General features: G+C 35.1%; 1 protein-coding gene across 2 annotated transcripts; it reads left to right on the top strand.

Moving 5' to 3' along the window:
- Positions 1-3,917: 3,917 nt before the first annotated feature.
- Positions 3,918-11,450, top strand: LOC132051482 (1-acyl-sn-glycerol-3-phosphate acyltransferase 2). 2 transcript variants are annotated; one of them, XM_059442566.1, is made up of 12 exons: positions 3,920-4,052; positions 4,202-4,309; positions 4,825-4,947; positions 6,139-6,178; positions 6,305-6,378; positions 6,907-6,966; positions 7,692-7,769; positions 8,001-8,159; positions 9,253-9,378; positions 10,635-10,727; positions 10,854-10,940; positions 11,024-11,450. In XM_059442566.1, exons 2-12 carry the CDS (start codon positions 4,229-4,231, stop codon positions 11,264-11,266), a joined length of 1,164 nt encoding a protein of 387 aa, XP_059298549.1. In that variant the 5' UTR covers positions 3,920-4,052; positions 4,202-4,228; the 3' UTR covers positions 11,267-11,450. The 2 variants fall into 2 exon arrangements, with proteins under 2 accessions (XP_059298548.1, XP_059298549.1); XM_059442565.1 differs by having other exon boundaries at positions 3,918-4,309.
- Positions 11,451-16,216: the final 4,766 nt, after the last annotated feature.

The raw sequence follows: 16,216 nt of genomic DNA, 5'->3' as shown, positions 1-16,216 counted from the left end.
TTATGAATGATGCAATTTAATTAATTTTTTTTTTTTTTTTTTGCATGAACGCTGCCATTTTGACTAACTTTTGATTAATTATTAATGAACAAGTTTAAGTATTCGTAAAGAACTTCAAGCTAATGTCACCGAAGCTTGAACGAAAATAGCGTTCGAGCACTTTTCAACCTCTAAAACGGTCATCCGAACTTTTGTGTATCCTTGATGTGTTGATCCTACCTAATTAATCGCACAAAAATAAGTAGGGTTCTATATAAAATATTGAAGTTTCGGGGTCCCGAAGCATGATTAATCTATGGTCAAAGTACGTTAAAAAGTGTAACGAAAGAAGGGTTAACCAAAAGAGCAGGAAAAAAAAAAAAAAAAAGACAAAGCGCTATAGCGCAGTAAATTCTTGCTTATAGCAAGCAATCTGAGCCGTGTCCGTTAACTCTTTAGCGCAAGATAATTCTTTGCGCTAAAGGCATTTTCGTAACATTTTTTTTTGTTGGGGTATTTTGATCGAAACTGTTTTTTTTTGGGGCATTTTGGTTCCGGACTCTTCAGATCTACTCTTTTTCTTCACATTCATCGCATAAAAAAATTCAATTTAATAAATAACATGGAAAATAGAAGGTACCTAATTATTAGGTTGATTTATGAAAACAAAAGGCAAGTTTTGTCCTTTGTCAAGTACAGGGACGGTGAAAAAAATACAGCAGCGGTGGAGGAAATACGCTGGTAGAGAAAAAGGGCCATCGGGGAAAAATCCCACAGTGAAGAAGAAAAAGATTGGAAAAAATACATACCCAGTTATCTCATTCAGACCTTCGATGCCATTGCTTGGTGAATAAGCTCTTTTTGACTTTGCTTTCTTGGTTTGTGACTGTACAACTTATGTGTCATTGTTTTATTGGCTTTGTTGCCACATCACTCGCGTTTGGAGCTCGCGTATTTGATTTTTGGGCCTGATTGTTAATTGAGGATTTAATAGACATACTTTTAAGTAGCATAAGGTGTTCAATAGAAACAAAGCTTTATTGAGGTATCAAAATGAAGAAAAAAAAAAGATAAGTTTAAGGGGCCACATAGGCATTAAGCCTTAAATTTATATTATTTTTTAAATAGTAATGTCCGAAAACATAAAAATATTTCAATTATTATAGAGTCCAAAACTCTAATAAATTAACTTATTTTGAATTATGACTTCTACCCGTGGGTATTGGTTATTCAAACAAGGAGACTAAAATAGGTTTCTTTCGAATTCGAAGTGTACTGTATTTTTGCATCAATTGACCCATTTTAATGTAGAGATTTTCGAGGGTGTAGAGGATAATTTGAGTCACACCTTTCAGTTTGTTCCTAGAGTAAGTGTGAATTTCATCACTAACCTCTGAAATTTTTTCCTTCCTTAGTCTTCTTCAATTCTAAATCACATTTAACACTCTCGGCTATGATGTTCCTTGAATCAGGTTCTTTCTTGATCAGTAAGGATTTGCCTTCTTCATCTTCAGAGTATGAGTTAGCCATTAATGCAAAAACTTCCTTGTTATCTCTCATGGACCAATCATCCTCTTTTTTATCAATTCTTGATGCTTCTTCATAGTTTGCTTGAAAAGTATTCCATATTTACTTTGCAGTGTTGCAAGAGAGGATTTGATCATGTAACGCAGGTCCAATACCCTTGAGAAGAAATTTCTTGACTTTGTCATTTAGCTGAGATCTTCTATATACTCCTTCTTGTATTGCTCCCTGGTTTTGGGACCAGTTCCTTTGCCTTCTTTGCCCTGCGCTACGGGAATCCTTGGACCATCTTGAATTATATCGCAAACCTCTATATCTTTTGCAATAACAAAGTTCTGCATTTTTTACTACCACCATTGATAGTGTTCTCTCTTGGAATATGGTGGTCTTGTGATTGATAGACCTTCTTGAACTCCTAGAGGTGCTTATTGAAAGATCTAGCTCTGCTACTTATCGATAATTTGCTATGACTTATGAGGTCATAAACTGAAAGAACTAGGTTCTTTTAGCAACTATGTAAGAAGGTAAAGTGCGGAATACTAAATCAACACAAGTATTTTCACGTGGAAAACTCCTTGTTCAAGGGAGGCAAAAACCATGACCTATCACTTATAGGATTACCTCAACTCTCCACTACAACACGAGCAACTTTTAAGGTTACAACGTCTTGTACACCTAAGGAATTGACCCTAACAAACACTACCCCAATCCTCAACAATTCTCCATAATTGTTGGTATAATTTCTTCAAAGACTCCACCCAGTCTATGTCCTTTACAACTCAATAACAACCTAATATAAATCACTATGAATGTAAAGATTACAAATAAATTTTTGAGAACTAAACTATGCAACAAGAACAATATTGATTGTACTTGATAGGACAGGTTCTTTTTCATAGTTTATTCATCCAAGTTGAAGAACAAATGTGATAAGATCTGGCTCTTATTCTCTCTTTGTAGTTGAGTCTCTCGTCTTCAACATGCACCAATGTGATGCTTTATACGAGAGTAAAATAGCCGCTTGTAGTTCTCCCAATCCAACCAAAATTTGGTTTAATTAATTATAAGAAATCAATTCTCGTTTGATTTGGATTTGTCTCACATGTACGACTTCTCCTTCTCCTAATCCCAAGCTAATTCCATGTGTTCAATTATGATAAAGTTTTCATATCTTGAACTTATATTCCTTGTAGAATTGGATTATGCCTTAATCCTAATTCTCCTAAGTTTCCTTTTGTGTGCTTGGAACAACTTCTTCTTCGTAGACCAAACAATCTCCGCGTGTCTGAAGGACCTAGTTCTCTCATCAATCCCGCATCTGTGTTGCCTGCTTCACCAGTTCTTTTTGGAGATCTGTTAAAGACCCGATTCTTGTACTTCTTTTTTATTCTTTCTTGTGCATGAATTGTCATTTGTACAATATTTTTTCAATTATCCAAATTCCATAACATCATCAAATGATATTGAGATAAAAGCAGCTCAACATAGGAGATGACACGTGATAATCAAAGTCTAGTTAGATCCAGATCAGCAGAGATGACTCCAGTCAGGATACAAGGTCACCTCGGGTGAAGATTCTAGTTCACTCTAGACCCGGTGCAACGATGACAACTTGCTTCACCTTAGAGTAATATGGTCGGTAGGTCATCTGTGACCCGACGAGATAAGCATCACCAAAAAATCGACTCCGAAAAATCCGAGATTCATCTCAGCAATTACACACCCACATACGTAATAGGCTCAACATGCAGATAAACGATCATTATGAGGGCTTAATACGTGCAAGACGTTACTTAGGGTTTAGACTACAAATGTATCTCTTCCTCTCACTTGTAACATATATGATTTTCATCACTGCTACTGTTAAGCTCATAGAGTATTATGTAACAAGCAAGCTAGCAATTACTTTTTCAGTCGGACTGCTTGACAATACGTATTACGTTGGGCTCCACTGAATAATCTCTTGACTTTCTTGTTTTATTGCTTTACAATTTGTTTTACTTATTATTTCAATGAATCATTAAAAGCAAGTCCTTAATTAGTATTTGATCATTATAATTTGCGTGTTCTTGATCTTTAAATATAAATTTAATTATTATTCTAAATAACATATTTAGGGGTAATTTTGCATAGACTATTTTACCTCTTGTCAATTTGAACATTAAACCAAGTGTGAATTACAACGTCAATTTGAACATTAAACCCAGTGTGAATTACAACCCAATATATGAATTTTTGTCAATGGTAGATTTTATTTGGCCTAGATCAAAATTCCCATTTTCGAAAAAGGAAAAGTGAAAAACTAGAAAAAAGAAAACAGTGAAAAGGAAAGCATAGAATAGAAAAAGAAAAGAAAAAAAGATGTGCATAATAATTATCGTCTTTGTATATGTCGTACACGAAAAGACATTGAAATTGGAAACTGCTTTTAAAGCGGGGGGGCGCAGATAGGTAGAAGTTGTTGAAGCAAATAGCAGATGCAGCGCCACTTGACACTCTTCCATTAACCTACACAACTAAATACACCAATCTTCGATTTCATTTTCTGGGTATGTGTGACTAATGACAAAATTGTGATACGTCCTTTTTAGCAGCAACTATATATTGAACCCCATTTCACTCTTCACTGTCTCTCTCTCTCTCTCTCTCTCTCTCTCTTTTTTCTTCGATTAATTAATAATTCTCGATCTTTCTACAGATAACTTTTATTGGGAGTGTTAAGTCTATGGCGATTGCAGCTGCAGCTGTTATCGTTCCTTTGGGTGTTCTTTTCTTCATTTCTGGTCTTGTCATTAATCTTATTCAGGTAAGATTTGGCTTTATTTTCTTTGTTTCTTTTTCGATTTGATTTGTCTGGATTTGAGTGTACAATAGCTACCCTAGTTAACGTTACCTTTATAAATCGGATTTTTAGTTTTGAGTATGCTGGAATCTAATTAGGCAATTAATTTTACTATTTTGAATAGCCATCTAGGGTATTACGTTTTCTCTCTTTCAATGTGATCTTTTTGGGAAAATTACGCTCTATGTCTATTTTTCAAATTACTTACGTCACCTAGCCCATACTTTTGAGTTTGTTACCCGATTTAGCTCATATTTGTGTATAAACACCTTGTATACACTATTATACACTTTATATTATGTTTAATGCTTTCCCCAGATATAATGTTGTATGATTTTGTATATTGGGCTACATGGCGTAATAATTTTTGAAAATTTCCCGAGTTGTTTTCTGGGGTTTGATATTACTGCCTTTTATGATGTATACTAATGTGAAATTGACGAATCTAATGGATATTGTGGTTAATGGTTGAATGACAGGCTACTTGCTTTGTCCTTGTACGGCCAATTTCGAAGAGCAGATACAGGAGGATTAATAGAATCCTTGCAGAGCTCTTATGGCTGGAACTTGTGTGGATAGTTGATTGGTGGGCAGGTGTAAAGGTAATGCACTTATGATAGGTTAATATGCATTTTTGTTTTGTTTTTGAGATAACGGTCAAAAACACACCTGGACTTTCACTTTTTATTGATTTTCACACTCAAACTATCAGTTGTTCTCTTTTGTATCTGAACTATCACTATCTATGTATTAAAACATGCCTCGAAGCTGATTAGGCCAATTCTTTTCGTGCCTGAACTATCACTATCGATGTATTAAAACACACTTTGAAGCTGGTTGGGCCAACTATTAGTTGTTTCCTTTTCCTACCTGAACTCCCAACTAGGTGCGGAACTCGCGAAAAAGTGATAGTTTAGATGTGTTTTTGACCATTTACTCTTGTTGTTTTGATATATCATAGCTCTTCAATCATTTGGAAGCAAGCTGACTTCCGTTGCACTGGTGTTTGTCCTCAGCCTAAGCTTATGATGCCTATTGTCACATACCCAAAAAATAAAAATGGAAAAAAAAGTAATAAGAGAATACAAAGCAGAATAATTGAAGAGGAACGGGACATATTCTCTTATTGATATGATTCCACTACGACCTGTATTTGATGGCTCAAGGAATAAGAAATTGCATTGTGCAAACTGAGACTACTGTAAAGAATTGAATTGATGAGAATTCTCATGATCCTAAAATTCACTAATGTGAGGGTTATGCTTGCAGTTTTATCTGTTGCACTGTCTTTTTTTCAGTTTACTAACAAAGTACTGTATGGGTTGGTTTGTCCTTTGTAGTTTTATCTACACGACCTATAGTGATTTCAGTTTAGTTTTGTGATCCAAATGAAAGTGTAGAGAGATAAATAGGCATTTTGGAGTTTTTGGAATTGGAAGCTAAGTTGGCGTCGTAATGTTTCGGAAAGCTTCCACTATAGGATTTGCTCTTGAATGGTTTTTCTATGTGATCTGAATGTTTTCACCTTTTTGCTTAAAAAAATCGCTCTTCATTGAAATAGTCGTGTCATACTTTTGCAATTGCAATGAGGCTTCCTTTCTTCTTGCCATTCTATCGAGCCGTATGCTGATTGTGTTTTTATCCTTTTATTTACAAATAGAATACTTCAACTTCATTTGAGCTAAAGAGAGCAATGATTGAGATATTATTTTAACATGCTTTTGCATTGGTTTTTCTTTTTATGCATGTCATATGAGACTTCTTTTTTCATTGATGAGGTTTTTTGGTTGCAGATTAAAGTGTACGCGGACCCAGAAACATTTAATCTAATGGGTAAGTTAATTATGTTTCCATTTTTATGCTGCGTAATATTGTCAGCTCAGTTTGATGCGATTGTTATGATTGGTATCAGCTCAGTTTGACGCGATTGTTATGATTGCTAAACATTGATCTTTCCAGGTAAAGAACATGCTCTTGTCATCGCTAATCACAGAAGTGACATAGATTGGCTTGTTGGTTGGATCTTAGCTCAGGTTGGTGTTGAAAGTTGATACTGTTATTTAGGATATGTTAGAATGTTCTAGATTCATTGATGTGTTCAGGCTAATAGCATAAAACATTGTTCCTAATTTTGTATAATTAGGAGTCTTTGGATATTGTTTAATAACTTTTCTTATTTCATATGTATAAACTCTCCTCCTCAAGTACTCTAAACTCTTGTATAAAACTATCTTGTGTATCGTCTGCAACCAATGCAAGTTCCTTTCTATTTTTGTCCTCTGTTTTCACAGTCTGCACCAGCCACCATGTTCCTCACAGGTTGGGGATGTATGAGCTCAGATACACTCTTAAGCTAAGCGATGTGATATAACCTATTTGCATTTATGCATGTAATTTTGAACCATCGGTAAACTAGCAATTTTACTCGAAGTTCTACAGAATTAAATCCATTTTTAGAAGATGCAATGATACTTGACGAAGATTTGGTCTTTTCACATCATAGCTCATAGCGGTTTTCCAATTGATCTCTGCTTATTGATTCTTGTATCTTTAAATCGCAGCGATCTGGTTGCCTTGGTAGCTCATTAGCTGTAATGAAGAAATCATCAAAACTCCTTCCAGTAAGTATTTGAAATAAATGTTTGAAGATATTACATCTTTTCCAGACTGCAGCTTATTTTCGGTAGCTCATTGCTTTTAGCATGTGTGAAGCTCTCAATTTCAAGATGATGTCCTAGTTACTTGTGAATCTGAATGTTAAAGATGTACAAAGGAATTGATGATAAATTAGATGTTCATTCTCCACAGTGGTATTAGTTTAACCTTGAGAGAAAGAGGCTGTTATCTTCATTTGTTTGAAAACAGTGGTAGATCCTTGACAGGAAGAAAATCATGATCACGCCTGGAATTTGGCTCAGTTTTTGTTGGTGAAGGCTAATAAACCTGTTGCCTTTTTTACTTGGGAATTGCTTCCTCCATCCCAATTTATATGACACTCTATCCGGTTCGAAAATCAGAAAATCTTAGCATTATTTTACGAATAACATTGTGTTATGTAACTTTTACAAAGTTGTAAGAGTTTCCTTATTAAAAAAAGGTTACAAGAGTTCAAATTCAAACTTTGTACAATGATTCTTTATTAAAATATTGCATTTTAGAATTTTGTGCCAGTACCATTAATAAATTATGTTAGTCAACTTAACATTTTAAATACCGTATCTAGTCAAGCACTACTATAAAATGGGACAAGGGGAGTATATGCTTACTGTATATGCCCCACTGCTCTTGGTTTATGTCCTTGTAGTTGATTTCTAGAGTATGGTCAGTAATATTTTGTATTCTGCAGGTAATTGGTTGGTCCATGTGGTTCTCTGAGTATCTTTTCCTTGAAAGAAGCTGGGCCAAGGATGAAAGAACATTGAAGGTATAGTTTAGCCAAATCATCCCAAAGCTTGTTTATTGTGCATTAAAATAATTTTTGAAAGAAGACGTGGCTATAATGAAGCAAATAGAAGATTCGTAAATGATTTTATTTGTCATATTTGGATATACTTTCTGTTTCTCTGGCTCATTGATGTGTGTTTTTTTAGCTGCTCTTATTATTCAAATTACTCCAACTAATAGTGTTTTTATATATGGGGGACCCAATCTGCAGTCAGGTCTTCAACGGCTAAGTGATTACCCTTTGCCGTTCTGGCTGGCACTTTTTGTTGAAGGCACCCGCTTTACACAAGCCAAGCTTTTGGCTGCTCAAGAATATGCTGCTTCAGCAGGGTTACCTGTTCCAAGGAATGTTTTGATTCCTCGTACTAAGGTGGGCAAATTATTTCCTTCTTTCTCCTCATAGGTCGTATTTCTAGAGGTAGAGTTTACAGATTGTTTCTCTTGAATCGTCAATATGATGATAGATCTGTCTTTCTGTAGTGCCTGAACCAAAGCACCTTGCGAAACATTTATTTTGTTGCGACACTCAAATTTGATTCTATCCTCCATTTTTTCCCCAATATGTTCTTTTGCTATTTTTTTTTTTTTTTGTCTTCTTAAGTTGAATTGGCTATTTTGATTTTTCATCAGATGTCCTACTTCTTCACATCTATTTGAAAGATATATTGTAGCTGAGGTTGGAATACAATGACAGTGTTATTACTGTACGGACAATCAAGTCGCTGTTTTGCGGGGTAGTTAAATTGGGTGATCAGTATCTTATTTTTGTTTAGTCTTTTATTAAGATGGCATTTGAGCCAACTTGCCCGCACCTCGACCAATCCTTAGAGTACCCGCTACCTCCCACTGGCTCAGGTAGCGGTGTAACTCTATCCACCAAGGCTTCGATAGAAGGGGAGAAATCTCCTTTTTTTTTTTCCCTTCTGCTAGGAAGGGTAATCATTGTTTGTTGAAGTTCTTTACTCAAAAATACTGTCAACAACCCACTCCCCCATGGGAAGAAGCTAAGTATGCCATGAGGAACTTAGCCTTAGAGTTAGCTGGTGGCTTTAGTTTCTTCTGCAGTGTTAAAATGTATGGAAACCTTCTACATATCAAAGACGCAGCTTGAAATTCGATGGGTTAAGCGTCTTGAAAAAGGTAAAAACAAAATAAAAGAGATTAAGAGGTACCACACTTGCTTAGGAAATCAGATAATCCTGCCAATCGCCTGGATCTCAAAATTAGCAGAAAACTACAGGAAAATCATAGCAATCTAAATAACTAGACTGATTCTTTCGAATTCACACTATTGTATATGTCAAGGTTGCCTCTGATGCAATACACTGATTAAGGTGTGCCAAACAGATTTTTCCTTAAACTTAAAATGGATTCTGTTTCACTTTAACTTGATTCTTTCGTTGCGTTGCTATCTCTTTAGTGTTTATCCTGAAGTAGTGTCTTTGTTTTTTGGTTAATTTCAGGGTTTTGTTACTGCAGTAAGTCATATGCGCTCATTTGTTCCAGCTATTTATGATGCAACAATATGCATCCCCAAAAGTTCACATGCACCTACAATGCTGAGACTCTTCAAGGGGCAGCCTTCTGTGGTAAATAAATCCATTAAGTTGGAACTCTAGTATTATGTTTAAGTATTTGCTAGTCGTTTTTGGCTTCAGACCACTGAAAAAAAATTCTAGGTGACTTCCATTTGTCAAGTGGATGGTTCATAGGGTTCTTTGGGATCTTGGTCTTGTCATGAATTTTTCCCACAAGGAACTTAACGGAGTGCCAGGTTACATTATATGAGCATGCCCTCCTTGGGGTGGGTCTGTTTCTCTTTTTCCTTCTCTATCGATGGATATTTGCAAAAAAACCTCCTATTCAAATTTGCTTGGTATAATTTGACTCGGCACAAAGTTTAAGAAAGAAATGAAGACTTAAAATTTGTGGTCCTAAACATGCCACAACAGTTGTCTGGCTATAACACTTTTGAAACTTATAGTTTTAAAGATGCCATAACATTTATGTGGTGGTAAAAGCTTCTCGTTGAGGGTACAATGAGAGTTTAAAGTTAATTGTGTCCCGACATAGAAATTTGCTTTTGTTTTTGGATTGGGGCTAAAATGAAACAGTGCGAAACAAGTTGGAAAAGAGAGTGTAGATTTGATTATTATTTTTATTGATAACTCTAATTTGATCATTAATGACATAATGCATCCTGTCAATGTGGCTCAACAGCTGTTCTTATAAAAGTTACAATAGCCAAGTTCAGAGCCGAACCTAATAGGGTTTCTTAAGCATGTTTGGGACTTAAGAGAGGCACCACAAATTCTGATAACTGGAAATACCTTGAGTCGTCAGGCTTAAGAGGGGCTTCGTTAGATGTTCTTGAAGCGGAGGTCCTAGAGGAAGCTTAATCCTAGAGGAAGCTTAATAGGGGCAGTGAAGTGGATCTCTTGTGGATAAGAGTGGAAGTGCAGGTTAAAGACCAGTGCATTTTGATAGAACGTCTTGCTTATGATTGCCACAACTGTAATGTGATGTGGGAGTTCCCATGGATGCCAATGGAGATATTGTAAAGATAATATTGCATGTACTTGGTGAATCATCACTCCGTTGGTCTGGTAAAATGTCCCAGTAAAGGAACAATACATAATGCGAGTATGAGAAAGGTGGCCTTTTAGAAATTGTATTGTGAGAAATGTGGAGTTTGGCATATCCTGTTCATAGATGTTAATGGAACCCACAACATTAAGCCTTGTATCTTTGTGGTGCCTTATAGTACTTAAATGTGCTGGGATCAAAATATCAAGAGTAGTTCTTTTTATTCCTGGTGTTTAATTGTTTATTTGCTTTTGTGCAGGTGCACGTGCACCTCCAGCGGCATGAGATGAAGGATCTGCCTGAAAATGATGATGCCATTGCGCAATGGTGTAGAGATATCTTTGTGGCCAAGGTTTGTCCTTGTTAAAAAATATTTATTGTTGAATGACCCTTTCTTGTGCTTGTCTGAATAACATGCGATCTCCTTGGAATGAGTCTCATATTTTTGGTGTTGTCTTGTGAACCTGCTCTCCACCAGGACAAGTTATTGGACAAACATATTGCTGAAGACACTTTTGGAGAAGAAAAGCTTCAAGACATAGGCCGCCCAGTGAAATCCCTTGTGGTAAGATACTTGATGATTATGCTGGGGACTTCGGTGTACTACTTTTGTATATGAAACTAACACTTGTCTCTCCTAAATAACAGGTAGTCGCATCTTGGTCATGCATTCTTATCTTAGGAACCATAAAATTTTTACAAGCAACTGCTTTATTGTCGTCGTGGAAGGGTATTGCAATTTCAGCTGCTCTCATGGCCGTTATTACAGTTCTTATGCAAATTTTGATTAATTTCTCCAAGTCAGAACGCTCTACAGCTGCCAAGGTTGCACCAGCAAAGGAAAAGAACGTGAATCAGCCTACAGGGAATGGGCAGGACAAAACGAACTAATTATCATTTTCATCTGAGATAGCAAATGATCCCTAAGCTTGTAGACTTATCACATGAATTACAAGATGATGTTTGTATTATATAGTAACTTGCTTGTCTATTTTAGACCTGTAATTTTGGCCAAAGTGAACGTAATTTCTGTTCATTTTTTGTTTCTAAAGATGCAGGTTCCATGTTTGGTCAATTCATTAATGGTTACAGTTAAAAGTCCGCAATGTTGGTAAACTGCATGACTTTATGCTGCCATACTTTGGTATGCCTATTGTGAAACTGAAGTGATTTATAAGAGAGCCAAAGGGAAAGCAGTATAAGGAAACATAACTAGATGTTGAAAGGAGATGACTATCATCTATTAGGAGAATGATAACATTACAGTTTGATGAAGATTCTCATGTCCTTGCAGCCAACATATAAGGATTGGACTTGAAAGAATCTGAAGTCGATTCCTCAACCTACTTGAGATGCGAATGGAGTTAAGGAAGAGAGCCTTGGAAATAAAGGAGTCTCATTTCTGTGCACTTAATGAATTTGAATACACATTTGACTATATTAAATTGTTGTATATGATCTGAATACGACTCCTTCCTCTTTAAAATGGGTGTCCACTTAGTTTTTAGCACACCCTGAAGAAAATACTAACTCCTAGAAAAGAATAGGTATTTTGATTAAACTATTTTTAATTAGATACTATCCAATTAATATAGTTTTTTGGACTTTTATTTTGAATCAATAATAAATATGTTAAGTAGACACTTGTTATGAACCGGAGAGAGTAAATATTAGACGGTTTGTTTTTTCAAAGCCTTAATGTATAAAACTTGTTTTTATTTAACAATGTACTCCATTCGTCCATTTGTATTTGTCCACTATACTAAAAAATAGATGTTTATTTTTACTTATCTAGTTTGAAAAATCATGAGATAATTTAACATTTTATACCTATTTTATCATTTTTATTAAGTAGTATAATTATTTCTAATTCATTTCCTAACAAATAATAAATAGGGGTGATGCAGTGAGATTACCATTTTATTTATTGCTTCTTAAGGGGTGTGTCAAGTCAAATATTGACAAATAAACATGGACGGAGAGAGTAATAAATGTAAAACTTAATAAATACTAAATTAATCTGATACTACATAGAACCAAAATATTCTTTAAAAATTATATGGTGATTGGTGGTGGTGATATCTAGCAATGGTTGTTGTGGACGATGATTGGGAATGGTGTTGGCTAATGGGTGGGGTGTGGGCTGTAGCTAGTGGTGATGGTGGATTGACAACAGAAGTAGATGGTAATAGTTGGTGGTGACGGTTGTGGTGGACGATAGAAATAGCTAATAGTCATAACAAATAATAATGGTGATTGACGATATATAATGTGGTGACCGGTGATTGTTTGTTGTGATAATGGTGATTGTATGTTGTGATAATGGTGGTTGCCAATACTTTTCAATTTGTTTCCCCTCGAGGGGTGGTATCTCGAAATTTTCAACTGTGTTTGTGTGGGGGGTTGGGGAGTGGGTGGTGGGGGTGTTGAAGGAGATGTACATTGCGGCAAATTTTTCCTTCACTAAGCCAAATTCTACACATTCCTAGGAGGCCTAGAATTCTTCGGCGGCCGTTACTTCCATCAATGTCTCCTCCAATTTACGATAAATACAGAGTAACATTTAATGCCATTCATAGTTGGATCTGCTTTGAATTTTGGGGAATTGAGACATCATAGGATTATGAAGAAAATTTATGAGGGGATTGAAAAGTTTTCAGAACACTAGAACAAACTCCGCTCACTTTTACTAGAACAAACTCCGTTCACTTTTACTTATCTACGATCAGTGGCGTATTTAGCATTGTAGGTGGGGTTTAATTGAATCTCTAACTTTTAACGCGGTTCATAAATTTATTTGTAAAAAAATTATTAAAATTATATAAATAGTAGATATGAACCCATAATTTTAAAAATATAATAAGTTAAATATTAAAAATCTTAAGATTGAACCTATAGAATTTAAATCACGGATATGTGCCCACTATATTAAAAATATATTTTCACTTTTACTTTTCACTTTCAATATATCAAGAGATTTTTTTTTTTTAAATTTTTTTTACCTATATCATTAATTACTTATTCCCTAAATTATTTCTCAAGACCAAACGTCAATTAATATGAGTATTGCGGAAAGATACTAGAGTCATTCGCACAAATGCCCCTATTTTGGGGTGGTCTTAATTTTTTCCCTTCAACACTTTTTTGCACGTCATAACTTAAGATTTTGCTCGGTATATGTATCAAAATATCCCACAAGTTTTGCCGGACACAACAAAACTTTCATCACTCAACAAAATTTGAGAACTACTACATAACTTATGCCGCATAACTTATCTCCTACATAACCGAGCGAGGCAAAAGTTCAGTTTCCCAAAATAAATGTTACAAAACTTACGCCGAGCGAAACAGATCTGGATATTTTCATTAAATGAGCAGCAAGGGGCGAACATTAAAGACCACAGATATGAGGGACGAAAATTAAAGACCACATATATGAGGGACAAAAATTAAAGACCAATGCGTTTGAAGGTTAATCCGTGCAAAAACTTCAACATACCCATATCAATTAGTATGTCTTAAGGATGTCCAAAATCCAAATTGGACAACTAAAAGTGAACAGAGAGTAATTTCTTAAGATAATTTTGTAACAAACCACTCCCTCTCCCTTCGTTTCATTTTACTTGGCCTTTGTTGATTTGGTGAGTTACTTATTATGGATTTGTTTTACCAAATTATTCTTATTTATTATACTTTGGAAATCTATGTTGGACTACTATCACTTTTATACAGTTAATTAATGATAAGAAAAATATTGAAAGAAAATCATAAATATTTCTTGATATGCTAAAATGGACTTTCTCTTCTGCTACTTCGGATGCATGGTTATGATCAACTGAAACAGGACAGAATTCATGCTTGAGGCAGCAACTCATGGCTTGACATGAGACACCATAGGGACACAATCTTGTAGGATTTTCCTAGGCTTGCTAGTAAAGATTAGATGTGGTTGTTTTGACAATAGATGTAGAAACTGGACATTTGACTATTTCTGGAGTTACCTAACCTGTTCACCAAAACTTATTTATTAACCTTTTCCTTTGGTTAATTTTTAGACCTAGCGAAAAATAAGGCAGTAACACACAATTGAAAAAGAAGAGAAGATTATGCAGGGAACACGTATAAAAAGAAAATCGATATGGCCAATACTAATTATTTAGATTTAGGCTTAGTCATGATAGACTATATCTTAGGTCTAATGTTCGCTAGGAATCTTTAGTTTTGTCAGCGATCTATATGTCGATAGAAATATGAACTTTTAGAACTAAAGAATCTTTTTTCCCCTATCATATTGGACTAGAACAGACATAAATAAAGCGACATGAATACTGACTAGTGAGAATTTATATAGCCAATCCTAGTTTACTTGGGATTGAGGACTAGGGGCGGAGCTAGCCCTTCAGGCGCGGGTCCGGCCGAACCCAGTAGGCAGGTCCGAATCATATATTTGTATTACATTTTTTGTCAAATATGTAAAAATTATTAATTTAGAACCCAATAACTTTAAAGAATTAGAAGTCTGAATCCACAAGCTTCAAATCCTGGCTTTGCCTCTGTTGAGGACATATTATTGTTGTAACTCTTGAAATGGCTATAGATGTTGCACTTGATAAGATACCTGTAGTTTACCTCATTTAGATTCACTCCTGCAAATGTTGCCGTGGTGGACAGTTGAAGGAATCAAAATCTAATTTTGGTGTTGACTTCAGTGTTCTTTGGACTTAAAAGATTTAGTCTTACATATCTATAAAAGCATTCTCTCTGAGGGTAATTGAGTGAAATTCATTTTGTATTGTATAAAAAGTTACTTCATTGTATATAGGCTCCCGATTAAAAGAAATAAGATACTCTATTCCATTATACACATCAATCGGGTTGAAAAATCAAATTTTGTCTCTCTTGAAATCCTGAATATGCACTAAATACTTAATTGTACTAATCCATGTCTCTCTCCCATCAATCGGTACTAGTTAAAACCATGAAAAATCCTCTATTTTTTTTTTGATTTCCCATTCAATGTTAAGTATCCGCATTGGGACCCGACTAAATTGGAATTCGTACCGCGTAGTCCCACATTGGGGGGTAAACCACTCCCTAACAATAGTGACTCCGTATTCCAAGGGGACTCGAACTCGAGACCTCTTGGTTAAAGGATTGAGTAATCGCCACCACACCACAACACTTGTTAGTGAAAAATCCTCTATTTGATTGATGCAAAATGCGAAACAAAAAAGGGGGAAAAAATCAGCCACTAGGAATAAAATCATGCACTTTATCCACTTTCGACAGAAAAAGGAGATATGAATTAATATTTTCATTGAATCCGTTAGGACTGGAGAATAGATTTCTATTTTCAGTGAAACTCTTCTAATTATTGGTAAGATAATTTTCTCACAAAATGTGATATACTGTATTAAGTTCATCTTGTACTGGAAAAGGAATTTCCTCCGTAAGAAGTTTGTATTAGATTTTGGCCTGTACATACCAACCTAAGCTATATATTGAGACTTTATATGAAATGAAAATGTCAATTAGAACTCTTAGTGGAAAGTACATTGTAAACGTTCTCCCATACAGGATACATCCCACTTAGATGGAACACATTCAACTAAACCAAATTTAGTCATGCCATCAGATTCTTGGTGAAAGATTAAACTTATATCCACTGATAAAATAAATTTTACAATCAGTGCAATTTAACCTGCAAAAGAAGGTTAGTTGTCTTATTTTGCAAGTTACTAATCCAACAAATTATGGAAGTAATTACTTTTTAAATGACCTGATATATATTAAAAAAAAACGTTTACATTCTAAATGTGTAGAAGTTACTCCTTGGATAAT

This window comes from Lycium ferocissimum, chromosome 4 (assembly GCF_029784015.1).
Source record: "Lycium ferocissimum isolate CSIRO_LF1 chromosome 4, AGI_CSIRO_Lferr_CH_V1, whole genome shotgun sequence".
Classification (NCBI taxonomy): Eukaryota; Viridiplantae; Streptophyta; class Magnoliopsida; order Solanales; family Solanaceae; genus Lycium; species Lycium ferocissimum.
The sequence above is the reverse complement of the archived record's forward strand: the minus strand, read 5'-3'. Positions and strand labels throughout refer to the sequence as shown.

Coding starts and splice junctions, on each gene's coding strand:
- LOC132051482 (XM_059442565.1), top strand. CDS start 4,229: ATGGCGATTGCAGCTGCAGCTGTTATCGTTCCTTTGGGTGTTCTTTTC. Junction 4,948..6,138: donor ATTGGTGGGCAGGTGTAAAG/GTAATGCACTTA, acceptor TTTTGGTTGCAG/ATTAAAGTGTACGCGGACCC. Junction 6,967..7,691: donor AATCATCAAAACTCCTTCCA/GTAAGTATTTGA, acceptor TGTATTCTGCAG/GTAATTGGTTGGTCCATGTG.